Below are 26,435 nucleotides of genomic sequence, written 5' to 3'. Positions count from 1 at the left end.
CACACACACACACACACACACACACACACACACACACACACACACACCATTCACTACAGACAAAGCACAACCGCACTGCTTCGTGCTCAACTAACAAATGACAGTGGGTGTTCTGTTGTTTTTGTCTTGCCCCCTTTTTGAAAATGCCCATTCCAGCCTGTCGTATGTCCCTTCCATTCGAGGCGTCATTTCAGCGCAACCTGGAGGAATCCCGCAGCAGGGAGCGGTATTCTGCCGCGAGAGCTGCTTGCTGGACGCCAGCGAAGATGAGGCTTCTGTACCTGATTATGGCACATCTCCTCTCCACCCCGCCCTAGACGCTCGCCCAGCGCATCTGACACCCGCCGGCCGCGGGAGGCTCGGCTTTGCACACAATGGCAGTTGGACACGGCATGCACACAGCGTGCGCTGCCACCGCAAACTAAAATCTGCTCTAAAAACTCAGCCTTTTCTTGGGATGAGGGGGAGAAATGACAGGAAAAATGTAAAGGCATCAAGGGCAAAAAAAAGTTGGTCATTCTCACTACAGCCACGTTAGCTGTCGAGTCCGAGTATGATGCACCGAAATATGAACTGGGGTGAATACAAGCAAGGAGTGGCCAAGGTGAAGACGGATGTCCAGGCATCCCATCACCGTCGCGGGGTGGTAGGGTAGGGGGGTGGGGGCGGGGAGCCACGGGGCTGGAGCTCAGAGAGGGGCGCGGTCGGGCTACCAAGTACCCCTGGGGAAAGGTGTCATCTCTCCATACCCCGCCCCGCCAAAAGGAACCTTCTACAAAAAACATACCTCGCCTGGGGCAGCACACACTGAAGACCCAGGCGGCGCGGAGGTCCAGGGAGGGCCGAGACCCCTGTGTTATTTGGAAACTACCGGGTGGTGGGGAAGGAAGATAAATAATCCAAAGTTCTCCACGCCACTGTTTGGGTTTCCTCTTTGTTTGGTTTTCCCCAAATCCCAGGGTCGCTCCGTCTGGGTGGCGCCCCGCCGCGCCGGCCGGACTGACCACCGCTCTCCACACACCACCACCCCCGCCCCGGCCCCGGGCCCCCGTCCCTCCCCGGGTACCAGCCCAGGGAAGCCGGCGGGATCCAAGCCGCCCCCATCCGCGGTGCAGCCGGCCAGGAGCGAGCGAGCCACGGCGGAGTCCGGGCGTCCGACTCACCGTGATCCGCGGGATGTTCTTTTTGCCTTGGTAGGACATGGTGGCGGCGGTGGCTGCAGCAGCTGCCTCCCTGCCTCCTTCTTCTACTCCTGCTCGCCCGCGCCTTCCTCAGCGCACAGCGCCCCAAGATCAGGTGGAGCGAATGGTGCGCTGGCCGCGGCCGCCGCCTCCTCCTCTCGCCTCCGCCCCCCTCCCCGGCTCCCGCGGCGGCTGCCAGAGACAATAGTAAATCTCCCCGGTCCCCCTTTCACCCCCGACCCCCCCACACACACCCTCCTCCCCTCGCGTTCACGCCCGGGCTTTTTTTTTTTTTTTTTTTCCTTTCTTTTGCGGTGCCAGCTGGGACACCGTAAGACAAGAATGGCTGATCCGCGACTCCTCCCTCTTCTCTCTTATCCCTATTGATTTTCCTCCTTGCATCTGCCTCACCCACTTTTTCTTCCTTTTTTTTTCTGGTGACTTGCGAGTGCAGCGGAGCCAGCCTGCTCCACCGCCACCAGGGGGCGCGAGGGACTGTTCGGGGCGGGGATGCTGCAGTCCCTGGTGTCGGCGGCAGAGAGGCACCAGCGTAGCCCTCCTGGCCCCGCCGCAGCCCGGGAAAGCGCCCACGCCTCCGACTTGCCCGTGGTCCGATTCCCCACCTTCCCCACCCTGGTTTCAGAAAGGAGACGGCTCTGGACTTCCCTCCCGGAACCCGCTCTCCTTCGCCACCGCGCGGGCTGGATGCGACGGCAGCTGCCTTTGTTATCGCGGAGGCCGAGCGCCGCCTCTGCTGGTCGCTGGGTGCAAACAGCCGCCGCGACCCCTTAGAAAGCCGAGAACTGGGCTGACTTTGTGCAGCCTGGCCGGCCGCTGCTATCCCGAGACCATGAAAATAGGCATCAGAAAATGCGAAGCAACCCCTCACTCTCGGACGGCTGCGAGGGGGCACCGTGTCAGCTACCATCAGCCGTTCTCTGTATTGTAAAAATAATTCTCAAAATAATGTTTTAAAGGAACTCCACTGTCTGGCTCTCAGAACCGAAGGAAAAGCATTAACGCTGCTCCGTGAGTAAAGAGTAGAAAACACCTGTAGTGAGAAGCCAAACGCCCTGGCACATTACTGCGCAGCGGTGGGTTTTGTGAGCGATCTGGTGTGCGCTGTTCACAATGCCGAGTTTACTTCAGGCAGGGCTGATAGACAGAGATCAATGTGCTATGAGGAGCAAAAACATGACCTTTCGGTGCTGGAATATATTATCCTTTTGCTACGCGCTTCAAATAGAAGGCCAAGGGGGGCATGTTTGGAGGAGCCACTGTGGCTCGGGGCTGAGGGATGGTCGGATGAGGGAGCTTTCTCAGCTCTCCTGAAAAAAATAATCCCAAATATACCACTTGGATAACAGCAACAACAAATATGGCTTGCTATGCAAAAATTATAAAGCCCTCGCAAGACAAGTCTCCCACGACCACCACACCCCATTGTGGATCCTAATGCTCCCTAAATAGAAATTCTGTGGATATCACGGAGCATGACTAGGTCTGTGTCAGAGATCTTTAATTCACATTTCTCCAAGGCAGGCCACCGACCACACTTCGGGATATCTCCTCATTAACTTGAAGGCTTCCTTTGCAATAGAGAAGCTATAAAAGCATCCACAGAAAGAGGGTACAGAATACTCCAGCTTGGGCTTTCCATAAACCTGAAATGAACCAGCCTGGTCACATAATCAAACGGCAGACTAAGCCCCCCTGAAACACTCCTTCTCGAGTTAATCCAGCGGCTGGTTATTCATGGGTAACTAGACTGAATGCAGTCTTCACAGGAGAAGTCCACAGCATTCTCCACTTTATTTCTGTGATACTCTTGGAGGATGAATGCAAAGCAAAGGTCACCTCCCTGTACTCTTTTGCAAAGCCCGGGGTGGGGGTGGGGGGGGAGAGACTGAAGCGAAAGGCACGCCCTAAACATTTTGCTTTGTTCTTAAAGCTTAAGTGCTGAGACCACTAGCCAAGAGTTGTGAAATTACAAAGCATTCTGGGGATTGGCATGCAAATGAGCAGGATTATATTTAGAACAGAGTAAAAAGAGAATTAACTACATACTACGCAACCCTGCAGAGGTCTCTCTGAATCTTTCCCATAGTTTTAACTGCTCCAATTTTATTTGAAGGGACCTTGCAAGTTCTTAGGAAAAGCAAAAAATATGTAGGGGACATTTACAATCCTAAAGAAATACCACTGCCTTCCTTTTTTTAATTTCATGGGTTTGTCGGGTTTTTGTTTCCTTTCTTTGCATCCTAATTATCTCTTCTGTTACTGTCATTATAATCCAGAACACTCTCTACTAAATAGATTTATACCATATTTTTGATCACTTGATGATTTTGTGTGTGTCTGTTGTTTCAAATTACAAGACTTGGTTAATCTCTTTGAGGTCAGGCTTGCATGCAAGAAGCCATGCAGAATAGGACTTGTGATGTGTTTCTCTGGATCAGACTGCTGTGAAAAGCCATGCACAGGAATGCATAATAACCAGCTAATCGGTTCAAGCTGTTGCCATCAGCAGAAATGTACAACAAACACTATTTTCTCCCTCTTTCATCCCCTTCAATCATCTTTCTCTTTCTTAAATCAAAATCAAGTGTCTAAGATGAGTTTGAAGAAAAAAAGCCTTCCCTGGCGGTGCCTTTCTTATTCAAGGAATAAGAAGAAAGGCCGTGATCAACACAGGATGCCTCTGTGTCTGGCCAAGAGAGTGAGGAGTGGAACCAGCATGGGTGTTTTCCACAGTAGAATGACTCTGAATGGTTTTCCTTGGATACACAGCAGTACTTGGCTTTAGATATCTCAGGAAACTATGAGAGAGGGAGAGGGAGACACTGAGCGACTTTATGGTCCCAAAGAAATTTAATTTTGGCCACCAAACCTACCACATCCATAGACTTCCCACACCTCAGTCAAGGCTACTTTATTCTAGTTGCTCAGACCAAAGGTTTGGCATCATCCAAACCTTGACTTCTCTCCTTCAGTCCAATCCAGTTTGCACTCCACATCCCATCTGTCAGGAAATACTATTGGTTCTGTCTTTTACATATATACACACTGTGATCTCTTCTCTCCAACTACAGAGCTTCTCTCTGTGTCCAGCCACCAGCAGCTATCACCTGGACTACTGCAGTAGCCTCCTAACTGGGCTCTCTTCTTCACTGTTATTCATTCATTCTCACAATACTCACACAGTATTTACCCTGTGCTACAGATGTCAATAATAATAATAATATCCTGGATCTCAGGGAGTTTATTTTACACCCTTATTCAAGAGAATACCATCTGTCACCTGTTAGCCCCCTTCTATGCTTCATTTATCTTCATAGTACTTTTTCACCACATAATATATTAATTTATTATTAAGTATTATCTTCCTTCTCATCCCTAGAATGTAAACTCTCTGAGGGCAGGGAATGTGTCTCTTTTATTCACTGCTGAGTCCTGAGTGTGTGAAATAGGGCCTTGCCCATAGAAACTGCTCAATTATTATTAGGTGAGTGAATGTAAGAATGTTTCAAACTGTGTCTGAAGAAAGAGATGGAATAAGAACTTTCCTGTAGTTGAAGGGCATGTGGTAAGAATCTAGATTTAAGAATATTTATGCTTCTGTAAGCCTTCTTAGAATTTCCTGATTCTAGATTTCAGAGCAAGTAAATTCAAAATGGTGAGGAATCACTTTGCTAATAGGATACAATCACAAAATTCCGAGGCAATACATGGGCCAAAGAATGACTCTGTAGAATAGATTTGCTACCTGAGCAGTGATTAGAGAGTTGTGGCTCGAAAGGACCTGCCATCAAAGTGTAAGAGAAGATCAAAGGCCTTGTGTTCATTTAAAGAACTTCCTTTTAAAAAAAAATGAAGGAACTTCCCTGGTGGTGCAGTGGTTAAGAACCCATCTGCCAATGCAGGGGACATGGGTTTGATCCCTGGTCCGCGAAGATCCCACATGCCGCAGAACAACTAAGCCCAGGCGCCACAACTACTGAGCCTGTGCTCTAGAGCCAGTGAGCCACAACTATTGAGCCTGTGTGCCACAACTACTGAAGCCTGTGTGCCTAGAGCCCGTGCTCAAGAAGAGAACAAGAGAAGCCACCGCAATGAGAAGCCCGCACACTGCAACGAAGAGTAGCCCCTGCTCACCACAACTAGAGAAAGCCTGCCTGCAGCAGCAAAGACCCAACATAGCCAAAAATAAATTAATTAAACTAATTAAAAATGAAAAAACGATATTGAGTTCAGAAGGAAAACTATGGACTAGAATCCAGGATGGTATACTTATACTGTTTAAGGATCTGGACTTGGGAATAGAGGGACCTCTGCCACATTCCAATTCATCCAGCTCCTGTTTCTATGACCTTCAGCAGATTATTTCAACCTTCTGAGCCTTGGTTACCTCACCTCTAAAATAAGCATCTTATTACCTACCATACAGTGTTTTTGTGATGATTTATTAATTCATTCAACTAATATTTATTGAGTACCTATTATGGGTATCTAGGCACTAGGGATACAAATATTTGCATAAAATTGACAAAATCCCTGCCCTCTTGAAGCTTCCATTCTAGAGAAGGCATAAATCAAGAGTAAAAAGTTATATAGTGTTTTCAAAAGTATATAGCGTTTAAAATGGCGGCAAGTGCATTGGGGATAAATACAGCAGGGATGGGGAAATGAAAGTCATTCCAGTGTCTTGAGGATGGGCTGGAATTTTCCGTATCAGGGATCACAGAAGGTCTGGTGAGATGGCGGTTGCTTGAACCAAATCGTAACAGTGGAAGCAGTGCGAAATGGTCAGATATTGGGTATGATTCAAGGTTAAGCCAGCAATATTTGCTGACGGATTTGACTGGGGTATGAAAAAAGAGGAATCAAAGATTACACTAAATGTGTCGGCCTGAGCAACTCAAAAGATGAAGGTGAGATAGGGAAAATTGTGGGAGAAATGGGATTGGGGGGGAAAGTCAGGAATATGCTTGTGGACCTTCCTATTAAACATCCAAGTGAAATGTTGAGCAAGCAGGTAGATATTCGAGATTAGAAATCTAAGGGAACAGCTGGGCCAGAGATACAAATTTGGGAGCAGTCAATCTCTAGCTATCATATAAAGGAACAATGCTGGATGAGCTGACCAAGGATGTGAGTGGAGATGCTTACTCTGAGATAAGTAAGATAAGTAAGATATCTTACTTACTTACTCTGAGATAAGTAAGAGCATCCTGAGGATAAAGGAAGAACCAGAAAAAGCATCAGAGACAGTGGTCAGTGAGACAGTGGGGACACCATGAGAGTACAGTATTGTGAAGGTCAAGAAATAAAATTATTTCAAAAAAGAGAAAGTGTTCACATGCTGTTGCAAGGTCAAGGACGATGGGAAATGAGAGTTCATCAGTGCATGAAATCACCGAGGACCTTGACCAGAGCACCTATAAAATGAGTATCTTCATACCCACCTCACAGTGGGGTAGTTTTGTATATGTGTAAGCAAGTATTAAATTATTCTGGTCAGATTTACTGCATACCTACCATGTGGGTATGTGTGCCAGAGCAGTCTTAATGAAGTTGTGGAGCTGAAATCTGATTGGAGCGTTTCCAAAAGAAAATCAAAGTGGAAACTGGAAACACCTAATACAGGCAACTCTTTCAAGGGTTTTTTTTTGTAAACGGGGACAAGGATACGGAGCAGTAACTAGCAGAGAAAGTAGAATCTAATATGAGGGAAATAGCACGGCTTATGCCAACGGGGCTGATTCAGAAAGAAGAGGAAACTTCACGATGCAGGAGAGAAATGGAACAAACTGCTGTCGGGGTTCTTGAATAGACAACACAGGTGACATCTAGTGTTCAAATGGAGGGCTTCCCCTTAGCCAGGAGCAAGGACTGTTCCTCCTCGAGTAACTAAGGGGAAGAGTATACAGCACAGAGACAGGCAGCTAGGTCAAGTTCATGGTGGGAGTTTATGGCAGCTCTCTTATGACTGCGTCTGTTTTCTCTGCCATCAGCTAAGACAGTCTGGGAGAGAAGGTACTGAACGTTAAGAGGGGAAAGGAGCTGGTATAAAATCAGTTTTTAGGAGATTCAAGGGGCTAGGGAAATACCGTGTGATTCCCTGGCAGCACTAAGGATTCCCCTCAGGGAGCAGCCATAAATTTAAAGAGAGACCCGTAAGCATGGTGTGGCTACGCCTCCAGTCATGTACAGCTGTATACATGCAGGCATCGAGTAGGCAGCCTGTGGACTTTCACAAGGGTTTTGCTAGATGAGTGCTGAGAAGGGAGAAAGAAACTCAAGGGAATTGAGGATAAACCGTGGGATCTAAGCTGGTTAAGAGGGAAGGGAGGGCACAAGTGTATATGGGGGTAAAGGACAGTGAACATATTGAAGATTAAATAAGATTATTCACGTAAAGCTCTTAGCACAAAGTTAATTAGACGGAAGCTATTCCTACCATTATCTTTAATGTTCTGATTATTATTTGCTGAACTCGTTTGTGTCCAGGACTATGTCTTATTTATCTTGGTAGTCTCCAGCTCTTTTATAAAGCTTGGAATAGAGTAGAATCAATGGGGGGAAATTAATTGAACAGAGGGGAAAGTCAAGAATATTCTGTCTTCCTTTTAACCTCAAAAATATCTAAAATAAGTGCTTAGTAATTCACACAGTTTTGACTATTAAAAACACTTTCTACTTTTTAAAAACAAATTTATACTTTGCTCTGTTGATATGGGTAAACGTTTCCCCCGGTCCTGATTTGAAGGATGAAGAAAAACATAGTCCCAAAACAAATACGGAAGAGTTTTGAAGGGGCAAAAGACATATACCAGGCTTTTGTGAAATATATAGGCTGTTCTAGTGTGAATAAACATTTCATCTCAGAACTTCCCATTAAGTCATTTGGATCCATTAATTTTACCTACATTTCAAACAAAGGAAATCCTAGCCGTGTACTTCCAGTGTCACAGAATGAAAATCAAAGTGGTGATTCACCTGCTATTATTAGATGTTTACATATTAAATACACAGAAATAACCTGACAAACAATCCTACCCTTGAAACACATAAGCCAAAAAAAGAAAAAAAATACGATAGCCACAGGAAAGTACTCCCATGGGCTTATTCCAAAATCAAACTTATATCAGCATGAGCAAGGTATGCAATCCTACTTCTTCCTGGATGGACGTTCTCATTCATTTCCTCAGTAGAGAATGATTCTGCAGGCGCCTGGCCTCCTCCGCACAAAGCCTGGGAGGCCTCTTCAGGTTTTAAAGACAACTTAGTCCTGGAAATACTTTTACAGCACATTTACATCAAAGGCTGTCCATTCTGAGCTGCGCCTGGGGCAGGAAAGGGCTCTGCAGCAGATCCAGGATGCAAGTGCAAACAGCCCTGCCACTTCAGCCATAAGACCCAATAAACTCTACAGCACTGGAGGTACTTGTGGTGGGAAAAGGCACCACGTGAAGGTTATGCAGTCCCAACAGAAGTATCACAATCTACACTCTTAGGGCTCTGGAGTAAGAAAATTATGCACTATTTGAAAAATAGGTCCTTGAGTGCTATTGGGCCCTGGTAGAGATGGAGGGCTTGACCCGAGTCATGAAGTGACCAGAAATGTCCATTATGAGCTGGGTTCTGTCAGACCCACCAAGTCACAAGACCAAGTTGGCCCAGCAGCAATTGATCCTGAGAAGGGCGTGGCCCCGTCTCCCACGTCATCCACTGCTGCTGCTCCGGTACCTTCCTGCTAGCACACACCTATGGCCCTGAGCATCAGCTGGTGGAGGAGGAAAACACCTGAGCCTGACTTCTAGATGCGCTGGCTCGGCATCTAGATCACACTGAAAACAGACCATGGCCACTGGACAGTCCCACCCAGGGGTGGCGTTGAAAGACAACAGTGAAGAGCTCTCTTCCCAAATGTCCAGTTTCAGACAGTACAGCTAGTCATCCACTTCGGAAAGAACAGTGACTCAAGATTATACATAATGTTGAGGAAGAGAAGTGGCTCAAGATTATACAGAGTGTTGAAGTATTCCTAGGAGGTAAGAGGAAGGATTAAAGATCGAGGAAAAGGTGGCCTTAGCTAGCAGCACGTGGTAGACCAGGGGAGTGGGCATAAAGAGTGAAGATATACGTATTGTATTTTAACGCCCTCCAGAGAGCACCCATCACGGAAGAGGCACTAAACGAAGCGGCAGACAAAATGACTCGGTCAGCTGACATCAGCCACCCTCCATCATCAGTCACCCCAGTGCTGGTTCAATGAGCCCATGGATGGTGTAGACAAGACATGGTGACAGGGATAGAGGCCACGCAGGGAACCAAGACCCAGTCACCAGCGCTGATCCAGCTACTGGTGCTGTCAGACATCCAGCCTGCCAGCAACACAGAGCAACACTCCCTCCCCAAGGTGGCACCATGCCTCAGAGATACACACAGCCCCCTGTGTAGACGACCTTACACCCCCTTCACACTGGAAAGCACAGTGACTCACTTTTACAGAAACAAACACATGTTCTAGATATGCATTTGCATCTTCTGTTGCTGTGGCCTTAGTCAACCCTATGTGAGGGCTTACGGGGTGTTTGAGGCACTGGCATGGGATCCACATAGCAGCACATATCAGACCAAGGGGCTTGTTTAACAGCCAATGAGATGCAAGAAAGGCCACGTGGCTGCGGGACCCACTAGCTGTATCAAATACCACATCACCCTGAACCTGCCACCCTGAGCGAGGAGGAATGGCCTACCGAAGGCACAACCGAAGCACCATTCCAGAGACGGCTCCCTGCAAGGATAAGGCAACACCCTCCAGGATGCACTGTGCGTTGTGAATCTGTGCCCTTTACAGGGTGCTGTGTTTCCAAAGGAAGAACACATGGATCCCAGAAACAAGGGGAAGAAGCAGGAGTGACCCCTTTTACCTTCACTGCCAGGGACCCAACTGGGAAATATGTGTTTCCCATCCCTGCAACTCTGGGTTGTTTAGTGTCTTTTCCCCAAAGGGCAAGTGCTTCTACCAGGGGCCACAGCAAGAACTCTGCTGAACTACAGATGACAGCTGTTATAGGGCACCTTGGGCTCTTTGTGCTCAGGGATTAAACAGGCAAGAAGGAGAGCTGGCATCCTTCTGGGTAGGACCGTGAAGAGAAGGAGGAGATAGGGCTGCTATTGCACAATGCGGGCAGGGAGGGGTATGTTGGACACTCTTAGGATCCACAGGGGTTCTTTCAGGTACAGCCCTGCCTGATCTTGATGGTAAATGAACAGGTACACCAGCTGTAACCTGAGATGGACATGGTGACCGGGGTCTCTCACCCCTCAGAGACGCAGGTCCATGTTCCAACACCAAGTACACCACCTGGACCAGCAGAGGAGCTCGCTGAGAGTGAAGGGAATCTAGAACGGTTAGGAGAGGACATTAATGAGTACTACCGCGGCCCTAAGAGCAGCTGTGGTAAAGAGGCCCTGAGACCCCCAAGAGAAGAGGCACACAGATCCTGGAGTTTTTGCTCCCAGAAATTACACAAGGAGGTCAATCTGAGCAGAGCAAGGAGGCGTCTGCATAGACACAAGAATCTCCACCCAGCCCCCAGTTCAGAGCTGAAGGACTCAGCCCCTCAGGTGCTCTCAGCCCCTTCCTGGAAACTGCCCTTGTCTAAGGTACCCACTCCCGCAAGGGCAGCCTGACCCAGTAATTGCTAATGTGAGCATATAAAGGCCTGGCCTCCCAGGTACAAAAGGGCAACAACTCTAATGGATTATCCCAGTGTCAGACCTATAAGGTCAACTGAAGCCTTTGTTAAGACCACATCACAGCTCAACTTCTCTCTGCCCGATGCTTCCTTTCCCTTCCCTTCCACAGATGTTGAGCCTAAGCACACTCCCTAATACGCTTCCTGCGTCTTATTCTTCTCAGAATTTTGCTTCCCAGGAAACCCAACCTGCAACAGTGAGGCTGGTATTAAATGAATATTTATGTGGAGTGACATTTTTTATTTAGCCAATTTTTTTTTTTTTCTTTTTTTGCGGTACGCGGGCCTCTCACTGTTGTAGCCTCTCCCATTGTGGAGCACAGGCTCCGGACGCGCAGGCTCAGCGGCCATGGCTCACGGGCCCAGCCGCTCCGCGGCATGTGGGATCCTCCCGGACCGGGGCACGAACCCGTGTCCCCTGCACTGGCAGGCGGACTCTCAACCACTGCGCCACCAGGGAAGCCCAATTTAGCCAATATTTTTAAATGTATAGATTTCATATTCAAATTTAGATTTCTTTAAAAATTGGAAAACTTGGCAATTCTGGGCTCGTAGATACACAGTGTCGCCCGTCAGCTACAGCTGAACACTGGCTGCCCCTTGGAACAAACATGTATTCCCCAATTAGCTATAATGTCTGCTGCTTCCTCTTCCTTCACGTAGGGTTGGCTTCCATGTTTTTATGCCACCTGCCTGGCTTAGAGTCACCTGAATTTCTGATATCCGACCATTGGAGACTGAGTTGTTTAGGCATTATGGAATAGGAACTCTGTGTCTCAAAGGTGAGGGCTGCTCTTTCCCGAAGCAGACTTTGGTGCCTGTTCAGAACTGAGACAGCAGTGAGTTATCTCTGGGGAGCAACCTCCTCCCCAGCCCACCCTCACTCCACCCGCATTGGGCCCTAAACCACAAGACTGAATCCTGGAACTGCCCAACCCTCTGCTAAAAGCCTGTTTGACAGCATGGGCTGGAGCCGCTGGATCTATGGTCACATGCAATCAGTTTCACCTTTGGGCTGAATGGAAACACATGTGATTGGATTCAGATCTCTCCAGGCCCAGCACAACAGCTCACCCCCAGATGAGGGATGTGAGACTCACTCTTGGATGGAGGCTCAAAATAGCAAGCCAACCCCCAAGTGCAAGGCTGCAACCCCAGTTTATACTTCCCAGGTTTCCCATCCACCTCCAGGAAGGAACTTTGGCTGCATGTCTTTTTTTTTCCCCTCCGGTTTCCTGTACTCAGCTGTAGCAAAGGCTCCAGGGCCATAGGGCCTCATCAGCCTCTGGCTCCCTATCTTTTCAGACAAATAGGAATGGTAGAGACATATGCCTGAGGGTCTAGTCACAGGTTTTTCTGAGCGAATTCCCAAAGGAACAGTGGAGTGGAAAACAGGCTCCTCCCACACATCACTGGTATGTCAACGGATAAGCGCTTCTTAGTTGGACGGGTCACCTGTGTGCACTGAATCCCAAGTGAAACCCTGGATTTCTGACCTCAAGACAAATGCTGACCTGGCCCCAGGCAGAGTGCTTGGTCACTTTTGAAGGTCCAGATACTCATTTTTTTATTGGAGACAGTGAACATAAGAGGCAGGAACCAGAGACTGAAATAGAGAAAAACTTAGGTTTTCTAAATTCATTTCAAATTAGCTGACTTTGGAATTAGCCTGAAAAACTTCTAAGCTTGCCTCATCTGTAAAATGGGTCAGTAGAAGAGCTGAGTGGATATGCTGACACATACATGTTCTTTCGAACATGAAAGCACAGGTCTGATAAAACAAACAGATGAGCTGATTCATTTAAAAGGAGTTGCTGGTGTGTATCTTTATGGCATAGAGTGATTAAAAGAACAGGTTTTGGAGTCCCTGTGACAGTGAGTGGGTAAAAAATGGAGAAGCCCTGACCAACCTAGACCCCAGTCAAATTCTACTCTTGCTTCCCTGCTGTAATCATACCAAAGCTGATAAGGACTGTCTGAATTTACAGTACAATATACTGAGCATCTTCCGAAAAGGTATGTATAATTAATACATATTTTTAAAAGTAACCAAGTCCTGTGTTCATGACTTCATAGCCACAAATAATTTCCAATGACCTCCAAAAACCCCAAAGTATTGCTGACAAGAGAGATGAACACATTTTGTTATTGACACCTGCCTAGTTTATACATTTCCTGGGTATTCTCTATAGTGAGAGAGAAAGTAATATATAACAAGATGCTGGTTAGTAGAATAATGGTTCTGCTGTAAGCTAATGCCACTGTGGAAAACAATTATTATAAACAACCACATATCTCTGACTCAGCTTGAATTAAAATTAAAGTTAAGATTGGGGCCACTCTCTTTTTTCTAAGCAGGAGCCCTGGAAATCACTTGTAGGGGTAGCTTTAAGGGAAACGGTTACTGAATATTTACACATTTACTAAACAATTTAAGGCGAATCTGTATTTAGTCTCTACTTTGTCAGCATAAAGTTGAGTTTCTCCCTAAATCCCTAAAGCTTCTGTAATGTTTTAATGCAAGGTCTCCTCACTTAAAACCTTGGGACTATGAAAGGTTCTCATGGGAAACTACTTTATCACCAAGTTTGTTGTAAGAGATCCTACTCAGATAAAGGTAGAAACTATGTTTGCCACACAAGGCTGATTTGACTCATTCACTTTGTGATGACAGATTTACTATGGTCTTGCTAACTGACTTCTCATTAACTAGTATAAAAAGATGGTATCCTGGTGGCGCAGTGATTGAGAGTCCGCCTGCCGATGCAGGGGACACGGGTTCGTGCCCCGGTCCGGGAAGATCCCACATGCCGCGGAGCGGCTGGGCCCGTGAGCCATGGCCGCTGAGCCTGCGTGTCCGGAGCCTGTGCTCCGCAAGGGGAGGGACGGGGGGGGGAAAAACCCAGAAACCAAAAAAAAAAAAAAAAAAAAAAAAAAAAAGATGGTAAAGGCTCTTAGAAGTAAGGAAAGTATGAATGACACTCCTATGACATTTTTTGTCAAGTAAAATAGAAAGTAACTAGCCCATGAACCTGAGAACATAAGATAGGCTATTTTCCATGACAACATCCATACAAGAGAAAAATATCTGAGGCAGCCACCTGCCTACCAGGGACAGAGTGAGGGACTGGCTGGTCCTCCTCCCCTGCCAAAACTCCTATGACCACTGGGCCCCCCTCAAGCTAACATCACCCTGGGAGCCTGGCCTGCGCCCCCCTCCCCTGCACCCTGGAGCCGTCTGCCTGACGCCAGCAGTAGATTCTCCTTCCCTAGCAACACAGGTCTCTGCACCCTGATGGCTGCTGGAGGATGGTGTCCATAAACCTTGCTGACTGATCCCTGGGGCCACTGGCTTTCCTCCCCACTTGGCAAGAATCCACTGTTACCCTGATAATGCCCAAGTGGGCACACAGAGAGCCCACTATGGAGCTCAGAAATGGAATCCAACTCTGCTAGTCACACAGATAGCAATTCTAAGCCATGTGGTGCCTGCTAACAATGGTGCCCCTGGACAAGTTCATTTAAACTCAGTTTCCTCCCCTGTAAAATGGGTTAACATGGTTAACTTATATGGTATGAGGATTACGTGAAATAACGGACAGTACCTGATATTCTGTGAATGCTTCAAGAGACTGGATGGATGGACCTGACTAATTAAAATACTGCATGATGTGGCCCAGGGCACAGAGTGTTATTGAGCGCACCCAGTCCAAAGAAAGCCGAGCGAATTCCGTAGGTATGTATTTTGGCACATTTTTTCCTGGGGTGGGGGGGGCGAGTCTCTAGTTTTCTTCAGATTCTCCAAAGCGTGCATGTGCCCGAAAAGATCAAGCATTCTCATCACTGATGCGACACCACCTCCCAGCCCTCATGCCTAGCCAGACCTACTCTCTCGGTGTCAAGCTCATACACCCAGTAGCACAAGGGGTGTCTCCACCTGAAGCCACAGGCACCTCTACCCCACTGTGGTGGGCTCTGTGGTGCACCACCCAGATCCCCCTTCGGGAGGAAAGGGCTTATGATCCCAGCTACGTAAGTGCCACCAGCAGAGGCTCTCATCTGTCAGCCGCCTTTGCATGTTGCTTCAGCTAAGGAGGTCCACTTTGCCCCAGATGACATTGCCTTGGGGGGTGGTGCACATCCAATGATACAAAGGACTCGGGTGAAACCTGAAGGTTCGCCCTCTCTCCAGACCTCCTGGTAGGGGCCAAGCTGTGATTTCTGTTGAAGCAACACTTTGCTTCTACTCAATTCTGCTTCCTTTTCCCCTTCCCCTTCCTTCCCATCCACTGGTGTTGATCTCAAGAGCATCCCATAGAAAACCTTCTGCATGTTAATCTTGTCTTATGATCTGATTCCTAGGGAAACCGGAACACTCAACATGTCTCAGATAGGTTCCAGAACCTTCTGTACTTTCTCCAATGCTTTGCACCTCAGTGGGTGATACCTCGTTTCACCTGGTCTTTAACCAGAAACCTGAACCTTAGTCCTTGGTGCTTTTGTACTGTCTGCTTCCCCTGCTTGGATCAACCTCAACCAGTTTGGGTCCTTCTTATCATTCTGCTCTCATCTTAAATGTCATTTATCTGTCTGGGAGTCTCCAATCATTCCCCAGTCCTCTCAAGTTAAAGTCTAAGATTCTTAATATGATGAACAAAACTTCCCATACTAGGCCTCTCCTCACCTCTGTGGCTTCACCTCTCTTAACTCCTTACTGTACTTTATGTTCCAATAACCCTAGGAACCAGGCATTTCTTTCACATCATGTTGTTGCCTCCAAGTGCTTGCCCATGTCATACCTTCTGCTGAAACGATCATCCCCCCTTCTTAACTTGGGAATCTCCAAACAATCCTTTATGACTCAACTCAGACACTACCTTCTCCAGAAAGCTTTCCCTGACACCCATCCAGTGACCCCTGGTGCTTCCCTGAGTCTCTGCCAACTTCCAGCACCACGCTTACAGCGTATGTTATGATTATCTGTTTTGCCGGCCATCTTCCTCAGGCTCCTTGAGGGTATGGCTCTGTTTATTCATTACTGTATCCCAGTGCCAGCACAGTGCCCTAGCACATAGATAAAGGCACTTATGAGATGTGTGTTAAATGATGGCCTTGGATGAATACATACCAACGTACATATATACATACATGCACGCATGCATACACACACACATACATACACAAACAACCTCATACCAAACGAAAACCCACCTTGGAGCAGAATCCTGAAGGACTAATGGGTTGGCTGAAGTGGAAAAAGTTTAGGATGGGCTCATTTGCATGTTAACAGGGTATCAATTCAGCTGACTCAGTGAAAACATCTTGTTAAAAAGTTCATCTCAATAAAACATTTTTTTACAATGGGGGTGGAGGGGACTGCATTAAAAAGATTCAACTGTAGGTATCCAGCCAGGCTGGAATCAGGATCCGTCAGCCACCATCTCTTTTCCCCTCTAAGGCCTCACGGACATTCACTGTTAACATTAGCTACATCCTTTCTCTAAACATTCACTTACTCCATATTTCTTTGTTCTAATCACACTGAGAGAATAAAAGGAGTATCTCTTGGTTCTAGTTCCCAACTGGAAGGAACTGGCTCTGCTTGAGCCAGGTGTTACCCTACAATCTAATCACCTATGGAGACGGAATGGGGGAATCATGACATACACATGGCTGCAAGGAGCCTACCTGTGTGGATGCAGAGGCCATAATGAGCTCGGCAGAACTCAAAAGACATCTAGTGATTCCTACTTGCAGTCCACGCAAAAGGGGCAGATGAGGGTGCACCAAAACTCATACTTCATTACCAAGGAAAAGAAAAAAATGACGAGTCAGCTTTAAGATAGGAACTAACAAGGGCACAAGAGAAGAGCCTGAGATAAGTTTTGCAATGGCCATCCTTAAAAACATAAATTTGCCTGCTTGCCATATGCTAATAAGTGTTCACAGTCCGGATGTCACACGTATCTGCGTCGAGGTCTCTCCCTCTCCCCCCACCACCTCTCGGGCTTCTTGGTCTCTGTCTTTGATTGTCTATTTGCACTAGCTTCATTCTTTTTTCAGATCTTCAAAGAGATCAATTTCATGAGACCATAAGCAATCTACCCACTCAGTCCTACAGGTAAAACACACAAGACTAGAGAAGGCATATGGTTTGCCCACCCGGACCCCTGAATTTAGTAACACCATTATTGTAGGGTTCTGACTCCTAATCCAGAGATCCACCATCCATTACCTACTGCCTCACTTCATCCTGGAAATACAGGACTGTGGGGCAGGGTGGGGTTTATCCCCTGTTCAGAGCTTCAGTCGCACTAAGCTCAGTCTCAGATGAAATAAAATTGGGCACAGGGCTTCCCTGGTGGCGCAGTAGGTGAGAGTCCGCCTGCCGATGCAGGGGACGCCAGTTCGTGCCCCGGTCCGGGAGGATCCCACATGCCGCGGAGCAGCTGGGCCCGTGAGCCATGGCCGCTGAGCCTGCGCGTCCGGAGCCTGTGCTCCGCAATGGGAGAGGCCACAACAGTGAGAGGCCCGCGTACCGCAAAAAAAAAAAAAAAAAAATTGGTCACAATATCAGAAAGAGATGGGTCAATCCTGAGCCAGAAACAGTTACTATTCTGAGATCCAAGACGTCATGACAAGGTGTTGCCGTGAAAAGAGAAAAAAAATAAGGAGTCAAGAGATCGACGTTTTAACCAAGTCTATTTTATGAACGAATTGTTTGACTTTAAGCAACTCACTTAACCTCTCCTCATCTCTTTAATGGAGAATAAATTATTTGCTTCCAACCTCTGGGCTGATAATCAACTGAGATAATAGAAATGCCCTTGTTTGAAAAAAATGCTCTCCAAAAGGCTATCTGAACACCAGGCCTTCATATTACTTTTCCATCATGTCTCAAACATATCCAAAATTGATATCCGCTCAAAAGCCCATTTACCATTGTTGCTTTCCAAGTATGACCCTTCCTTTATGTACCTCTCTGTTTTTCAAATTATGTATTTCTCCAGATGCATGTTTCTACTTTCCCAGGCTGATCTCATTTGTTCATTTCCTGTCCATATTTCTAATCTCTCTAGGTTGCTCTGTACTATGTCTCTTCCTCACTAGTGTCTCTAACACCATCCTATTTACCCTCATCTGAAGATATAATTGCCATAATAGGTTTACAGACTCTTTCCAAGCCATTAATAACAATGCAAAATGAAATGTGTCTGAAGCCCATCTCTCCAGCATCCTCCTGGAAATTGCAGCATGCCATTTTTCATTCTTGGGTTTTTCAGCCAGTTTTGAGGTCATCTGTCATAGTTCAGAGAACTTCCTAACCCAACCCAAGACCGTTTGGTTTTGTTTTTTTAATCATGTGGGAACCAGACCTTGTTTCTCCTGCTCCTGTTTACTATTATTTTATACTAAATAAAATAAAGGACAATAAGATAAGTTATAACATGCCAACACATGAAGCCAGGCACTTAAACCCCTGAGAATCAATAAGAGGGTTCCTATCCAAGGATCTCCTGTCTCACAACAATGCGAGTGCTCACTGGGATTCTGCCCCTGTGTTGCTCCAGAAATCAGGAAGACCTAAGTTTTCCGACTGGAATTCCAAACCCTTGTTGTTTCTTTCCAGGGGAAACCTGCAGCCAAGTCCCTCCATAAACCTGAAGAATGGGAGGTATAATCTTTGAGGTTCACTGCAAAGAAACAGTTTCTCTTTGTGGTTTTTCTCAACAAATTTGCTGACATTAGAGTCCCGTCTTTGCTACCACTACAACACTTGGCTGTTTCTAAAGAAAAAGGAGTTTAAAGAAGACAGAGGAAGAACACAGAGACTAATCCACGGGGGAATAAACTTGAGAAATGGTTTCGCTGTCATATTATTGCACACAATTTTCTTCTTGGCATGGAATTCTTTTTTTGTTTCTGTTTTGTTTTTTTTGTTTTTTTTGCGGTACGTGGGCCTCTCACTGTTGTGGCCTCTCCCGTTGCGGAGCACAGGCTCCAGACACGCAGACTCAGCAGCCATGGCTCACGGGCCCAGCTGCTCCGCGGCATGTAGGATCTTCCCGGACCGGGGCACGAACCCGTGTCCCCTGCATCGGCAGGCGGACTCTCAACCACTGCGCCACCAGGGAAGCCCTGTTTTGTTTTTTAATTGAGTCTGGCAGTGGGTGCTTTGCCTTCTTCGAATCTTTAGGATCTATCTCTTCACTTCTTCCTGAGTGCTTCTGGCCATGGGCTTTCCCACCAGCACTTCTGTTTTTTTGCACTTTAACTTTGATTCAAGCTCCAAACAGTTGGAAATCCAGGATGAACAAAACCTCTTTCTGAACTCCCAGAAGGATATCCAAATTTTGTCAAAATTTAAAATATGAAATTTAAATATGAAATTTAAAATATTAAGAATATTTTAAACACCAACAACCTTAGACATGCTAAATTTTAGTTTCTGAATAAAGTGGAGAGAAAAGCTTCAAGGACCTAAATACCCTAAGTTAATTGCAGAGTCTGAAGAAAAGTCTAATAATTCAAATTAATTCCTTTCATCTGGGAAAGTAGAAAAACACGAATTTGGGGCACAGACCTGGTTTGCTAACTTGGTTACATCAAATACTTGCTTTATGAAACTGGGAAATTTTCTTAAGCTTTTTGAGTTTGTTTCCTCTTCTATTACATGGCGATAATACTACTCCCATCGTGGAGCAATGTTTGGATTAAATATGCATAACAGAGGCTAGTAAATACAGTGTCTGGTGCATAGTAGGTGATCGGTAAACATCAGCTGCTTCCCTTGTCCTCCTATATATACAATGGGAAAATATGTCATCTTTTATTGATACACATGGCTCACTTTCTCATAATACTGTTACCAGGCTGTCACGAACTGGTAAGGGGAAAATGCCTTTTCATGAATTTAATATGAGGATGATGATACTAGGCAGGCAGCATTCTAAATGCATTTATATGCATTATTTCATTTAATCCTCACAAAGGAAGGTAATTTTACTACAGAAAAGGATGCAGATGTTGAGAATGGTTAAGTGACATCCTAGTTGTTAGATGGGTCAGGAATTGACGTGTATCCTGTAAAGCATTACATGTAATGCCTGCCACATGGTCAATTCTTAATCAGTACTAGAAATTTAGTGAAGGAATAAGTTTTTTGTAATACAATTAGATCCCTTCTTGTAATATCCTTTTACTTTTTTACCATCTTTATTGAGCTCTAACTCACATACCATAATGGTCACCATTTGAAGTAACCAATTCAATAGTTTTTTAGTATGTTCAGAGTTGCACAAACATCACCACAATCTAAGTGGTGAACGTTTTCAACACCAGACACGTCTTTTATTTTTTTAAATCTGGATATTCAGAGATTTCTTAAAGGAGAAAATATCATAAATGGCAGTTCTCTCATACATTGTTGGTTGGGGAATGTACAGCCACTCCAGAAAATAATTGGGTAGCTTCCTATAAGACTAAATATGTATTACATAATACTGTATGTCAGCTACATTTCAATTTTTTTAAAAAAAAAGACTAGGGCTTCCCTGGTGGCACAGTGGTTGAGAGTCTGCCTGCCGATGCAGGGGACACGGGTTCGTGCCCCGGTCCAGGAAGATCCCACATGCCGCGGAGCAGCTGGGCCCGTGGGCCATGGACGCTGAGCCTGCGCGTCCGGAGCCTGTGCTCCGCAACGGGAGAGGCCACAACAGTGAGAGGCCCGCGTACCGCAAAAAAAAAAGAAATTAAAAAAGACTAAACATGCATTAACTATTCAACTTAGCAACTGTACTTTTGGGCATTTATCCCGCAAAAATGAAAACTTACATTTCCATAAAAACTTGTACGGGAATATTCATAGCAGTCTTATTCCTAAGAGCCAAAAAGTAGAAACAACCCAAATGTCCTTCAACAGGTGAATGGACAAAGTCTGGTACACCCACACAATGCAATACTACTCATCAACTAAAAGGGTCAAATTATTGATAGGTGAAAAACTAGGATGTATCTTAAGGGAATTATGCTTAATGAACAAAAATAATTTCACAAAGTGACATACTATATAATTCCACTTATATAATGCTCTGAAATTGACAAAACTGGAGAGATGGAAAACAGGTCAGTAGTTGCCAGGAGACAGGGATGAGGTAGATAGACAATAAAGTGGTAGCATGAGGGAGTTCCTTTGTAGCGATGGGACAATTCTGTATTTTGCCTCATGATGATTATATGAATACGCACGGAATAAAACTGCATAGAACTATACACACACAAACACACACACGATGACCAACTTGTGTCAAGCCTAAGAACTATCTCAAAATCATACATGTACCAGTTTTCAGGTCTGGGTATCTTTAAAACTCATTTTGACTTTCCTTTTGAAATGCCATTATTTTCACTTTTCATTTTGAAATGATTATAAGTTTACAGGAAGTTGCAAAAATGGTACAGAGAGTTCTTTGAACACTTCACTCAGCTTTTGTCAATGGTCACATCTTACATAACAGAAATACAATACCAAGACCAGAAAACTAACATGGTACATCTGTCGTCATTGTTAAAGACCTGACAGAAATATCTAAATCACAAAACAAACTGCTCAAAATGGAAAATTATTCAAGGGAATGGAAAGAACACCTGGAATAAACAGATGAAAGCAGAGCCTCAAAGCTGGTTTATAAATATAAGCTAAATTAAAGAATAAGTACAAGATTCCTTAGGAAGGGTGGAAATATCTAAGTAATTAGAAACTACAGAAGAAATCCCACAACAAGGACTGTCTTAACATGTTATCATAATGAGGAAGGTGACTCAAACTCTTGAAAACACTCCTAAAGGTTTTAGACAGGAAAATTATAGTGAAAAAAGTCTGAAGTTAATTTATTTGGATTAAAACCATGAATACAAAGTAGCTTGGACACAAAGTAGGACAAATGAACACATCCTCAGAAACAAATATGCAATTACTATACTGCTTCTACAGATAATAACAGTAATAATAATGATAAGAAGTACAATTATTAAATGCTATGTGTCCAAGAACTTTCCTAGGGACTTCCCTGGTGATCCAGTGGTAAAGACTACCCGCACCCACTGCAGGGGGCCCGGGTTCAATCCCTGGTTCGGGAACTAGACCTCACATGCTGCAACTAAGAGCTCGCATGCCACAACTAAGACCCCACATGACACAACTAACATCCTGCATGCCGCAACGAAGACCCCGCGTGCCGCAACTAAGACCCGGTACAGCCAAATAAATAAATATTAAAAAAGAGAAAGAACTTTCCCAAATGTTTTACATCTTTTTCATAATTCTCATAACAACCTGCTAATACTGATACTATTATCATGGCCCTTTTTACAATGACAGAACTGAGGCACAATGAATGTATATAACTTGATCAAACTCATATAGCAAGTAAGTGGTGGACCTAGAGCTGAAATTGATATAGATACAAATGGTCATAAATCCCATTTTGAAATGCAAAATTAAATAAAGGATATAAATTAATCTATAATTTTAGCATGGAAAATTAATCCCTAATACCAATTAGTCCCTCGATCACCTAAGAAAGGGAGAAACAAATTGATTTTATTGAATATTAGAATTAACAAAAGCTTTCTGTTATCCAGGGTCCAATCAGAGGACAATTTTTTAGGACTATAAAATAATTGATGTTCATAATGATGAGAAGAGCAATATGATAGATTAGACAAACTAACCTTTCCAACACAAAATATAAATGCATAGTTAGGGGCAAAAAAACATGAGAACTGAAAACAGAAGTAAGCAGAAGAGCTGACACTTTGGCTGCCTTACGGGAATTTACCCATCTTGGTAACCAAGGGTCTGGGTTTTAAAGCTCTGGAAGGACAAGAAATGAGGCCGTTTGGTCCTCACCAAAGAGGGGGAGACTGGAACAGAGACCGACCCCCCCACATAAATTTTGGCCCTCCCATGAAAAAAGTAAATTAGGAAAATCTTCTTATTAAAAATGGATGATGACATGGAACTTTTTTGCCTTGGCCCATGCTCTTGATGGGATATTGTGGGCAAGTCTCCTCAGAATTTGTCACAACGGGAGGATGTTCACACAGGTTTAGATTTTATTTTAAACCAGCAGGAATTCTTAAAGTGGGATATTAACATTAAAAATGATCCTGGCAAAGAAAGCACTGGGGTATCTGGCAAAAGCAAAACCACTCAAAAAGAGATACCCTAGACCCAGGTTCATTAGACTCTTTCAGAAAAGACATTACCTAACATGAACTCACAGTTAGAAATTACAAAACACATAAGAAAATAATGTACCATGAGCAAGATTTAGCAAACACAGTAAGTTTACAGACAACCAAAAACTTAATATAGAACAATCAGATACAATAAAATCAATATGTTTAAACTGATGAAATTCCCAGTAAAAATAAGAGATAAGTACAGGAACAGAATCAGACACTATCAAAACAGAAAATGAAAATTTAAAAAAGGAGAAAGGAAATATATCTTCTGGAAATGAAAAAATAGCCAGTGAAATTAATAACAGACAGTTAGCCAGCAGAGTAAATATATCTGAAGAGAAAGTTTGTGAGCTGGAATGTAAATATGATCAAATAACTCTAATTCTGGTGAAGAACAAAAAGAAGTGGAAAATATAACAGAGAGATTAAGAAACCTAGACATTAGTGAGATGGTTCACCATAATTAATAGGCATTTCAGATAGGAATGGAGAGAGGCTACTCTCCACAGATAATGGCTAAGACATTTCCAGAACTGCTGAAAGACATGAATCCTCAGATTCAGAAATATGTTGCATTCAGAGGAGAAAAATCTTTACTAAAATTGCAGAACTCAAAGTCGAAGATGCTAAAGGCAAGCAGAGAGAAAGAAAGATGATCGACAAAGGAACTTAGATTCTGAAACCATGTAAGATTTTGAAAGTTCTTTGACATCTTTAAAGAAATATCAAACTCCACCCAGTACAAGGTGAATGTTTTAGCATATGCTATTTATTCCTATTCTCAGTGACCCACACAAGTCACATGTGGAAATGGTAACAGTCTTCCCTTTGGATGTAGTATACAGTTTTTCAAAATCTCTACCACATGATGAGATTAGTCTTAAGAATGTGATCTTGGGCTCTGGAGTCAGATGGCAGGGATTCTAACCCTGACCCCTCCCACAAGAAGCTCTCTGACTTTGCGCAAGTTATTTAGTCTCTGTTTCATTTCATGTATCCATAAAATGGTAGCACTCATAGCTTATTATAATGTTTTGAGTTTTAAGTGAAATGATTCATGTAAAATGCTTAAAACACTGCCTGGAATACAAGAAACACTCAATGAATATTACCTAGCATTATTATTATTACCATATTTCATTTGATCTTCACAATAGTACTGCAGTGGAGACTTTGTTTCCATCTTCCCAGGGAATTGTATGATTTGATAGCTAACTGCTCATTCAGAATTACAATTAGACTTTTTAGAGCTGGGACCAGAATTCATGTCTCTTGTGTCCTACCATTTCGAGCTCTCTCTATAATTATTGCACTTATAAAAATGTTTTTCAATCGTGGATTTATCCTGAGTTATCCACTACATAAGATAACACACCTCTCAAAGTTTCAAATGTTTCTTTTGTTATTACTGGTCTCTTAGAAGTGGGTCACAGGTCTTATTAACATACACTCTGACTTTTTATTTTCATTTTATCCATACACACCAGCGTCAGTGAGGACTGGCATTTAGCTGTGCATATCTCTATCTATAAGGGAGGCTGGAAAATGGAGTTTTCAAGCTGGGCACACCACCTCCCTCAACAAAATTGGGGCTGTCTTAGGAGACAGTTGAGTATTGGTTAGACAAAGGCCATAAGATATAAGTGTGGTCTGAGACACAGGTGGCACTTTTGGAAGGAGGCAGCCAAGAGGATGCAAGAGGCTCCCAGAGTTTGTGGCCCTGCACATGCTCTATACAGCTCTGCATTATTTGGCCCTGGCCAACCTCTCCGACACTGACTTCTGCCCAGTTTATGCCATCACCATCTATAAGATTTCTGGTTCTTAAGTATGCCATACTTTCTCTTTCACAGATCACTGGCCTGGAAACACCCATTTCCCCCACCCCACCCCATCCCCCCACCAGCACACACAGGCGTACACACCCACCACCAGCACAAATTTCCATCACCATGCATGCACATTTTGCCAGGCTAACACAAATACACACTGGGGCAACGTGAAGCCTTCCCTATCCCCCAGGTCCCAGTTCAGCCTCCCATCTGTCTCTTAGCCCCTGCGGCCCCTTGTGCAAACCCCTGTTGTAACACTGATCACACTGATCACTGATCATACTGCAAGTGTGTTTGTGAACATGACCAACCTCCCTCCCACCACTTCCCAAACCATTAGAACCTTAAAGGCAGAAACACTATTCTATTTTCATCAAGTCAGGTGTGCAACTTACTCATTTTTGGCTCACCAATTATTTGCACAGTATCTGGCACCTAACAGGTGATCAATAAACATCTGTGGATTAAATAAATTAATACTTTCACTCTATTTCAGGAGTTCATAAAAGGAAAACCATAGTGCAGATAGGCAGTCATAATAGTTATCATATATTGAGGGTTTATGAAATGTGAGGCATGCTGGGTTTAGGGCTTTACATGAATTAGCTTCTCTGATTTTTCCAACAACTCTATGATATATATACAATTCCCATGCTCATTTTACAGATGAAGAAACTGAGGCTCAGAGATGTGATTTGCCCAGGTCACAGAGTTAATAAAACATGGTGTAGGGAACTGAACTCTGGTTGTTTCTACTCCACCATCTAAATCCCTAATTACCAGGCTATGTTGCTGAAACTCAAGCTGGCTCCATGTTCCTGAGAGGGCGCTCCAGAGGGAAGTTCCAGAGCACTGAGGAGCTGGGTGATAATGCAAATCTTGCTGACTCCGAGAAGGACATTTTATCTTCTCCAAAGAGAGAATGAAAAGAGAGGGAAGTGAAAGCCTAGGGGAGCTTTAGGTTGGGAAAGAGAGGAAGCAGGATGACAAATTAAGTAAACTGAGAATCCCACATCAGAGCAACCGCAGATCCAATCTCAGACAGGCATTTCGTCTATTAACACCATTCTGACAACCAGCTAATTAAAGACCTCTGGGGAGAGGGTTCCCATCTTGACTCGTAAGGGCAAGTGCTGAGTTCTGAAGCCTGTTCTCTACATGGGGCTTAGCAAAACCAACTTCCCAGCTGGCCCAATAATCCCTGAAGCAAGCGTAACACCCAAGTCCCCCAGGAACACAGGCAAAGGCAGCAGATTATTCAGAAAGCAAGCTTAGCACAATAAGAGTAATAAAAGCTTACATTTATTGGGTACTTGCAATCAGTCTCAAGCAATGGAGTGGTTACTTCATTTAATCCTCCAAAAGAATATAATGAGATAGACATCACCCCATTTTACAGGCAGGGG

At 44.6% G+C, this 26,435-nt stretch overlaps 1 protein-coding gene across 2 annotated transcripts in view; it reads right to left on the bottom strand.

Annotated features, from left to right (window-relative positions):
- Nucleotides 1-26,435, bottom strand: part of DPYSL3 (dihydropyrimidinase like 3) — a 114,551-nt gene that overhangs the window by 65,205 nt on the left and 22,911 nt on the right. The window contains exon 1 of one of the 2 annotated variants that reach the window (XM_027081694.1): nt 1,164-1,329. The exons of the other annotated variant lie outside the window; for it this stretch is intronic. Coding sequence (XP_026937495.1) covers nt 1,164-1,202 — 39 coding nt within the window. The 5' untranslated portion in view covers nt 1,203-1,329. Of the gene's footprint in view, nt 1-1,163; nt 1,330-26,435 lie in introns of those variants that run through there. 2 annotated transcript variants of the gene reach the window in all.

The sequence above is a fragment of the Aethalodelphis obliquidens genome, unplaced genomic scaffold, assembly GCF_003676395.1.
Source record: "Aethalodelphis obliquidens isolate GAN/ISIS:26980383/991018 unplaced genomic scaffold, ASM367639v1 scaffold45, whole genome shotgun sequence".
Lineage (NCBI taxonomy): Eukaryota > Metazoa > Chordata > Mammalia > Artiodactyla > Delphinidae > Aethalodelphis > Aethalodelphis obliquidens.
This window is presented reverse-complemented; position numbering and strand designations above follow the sequence as displayed.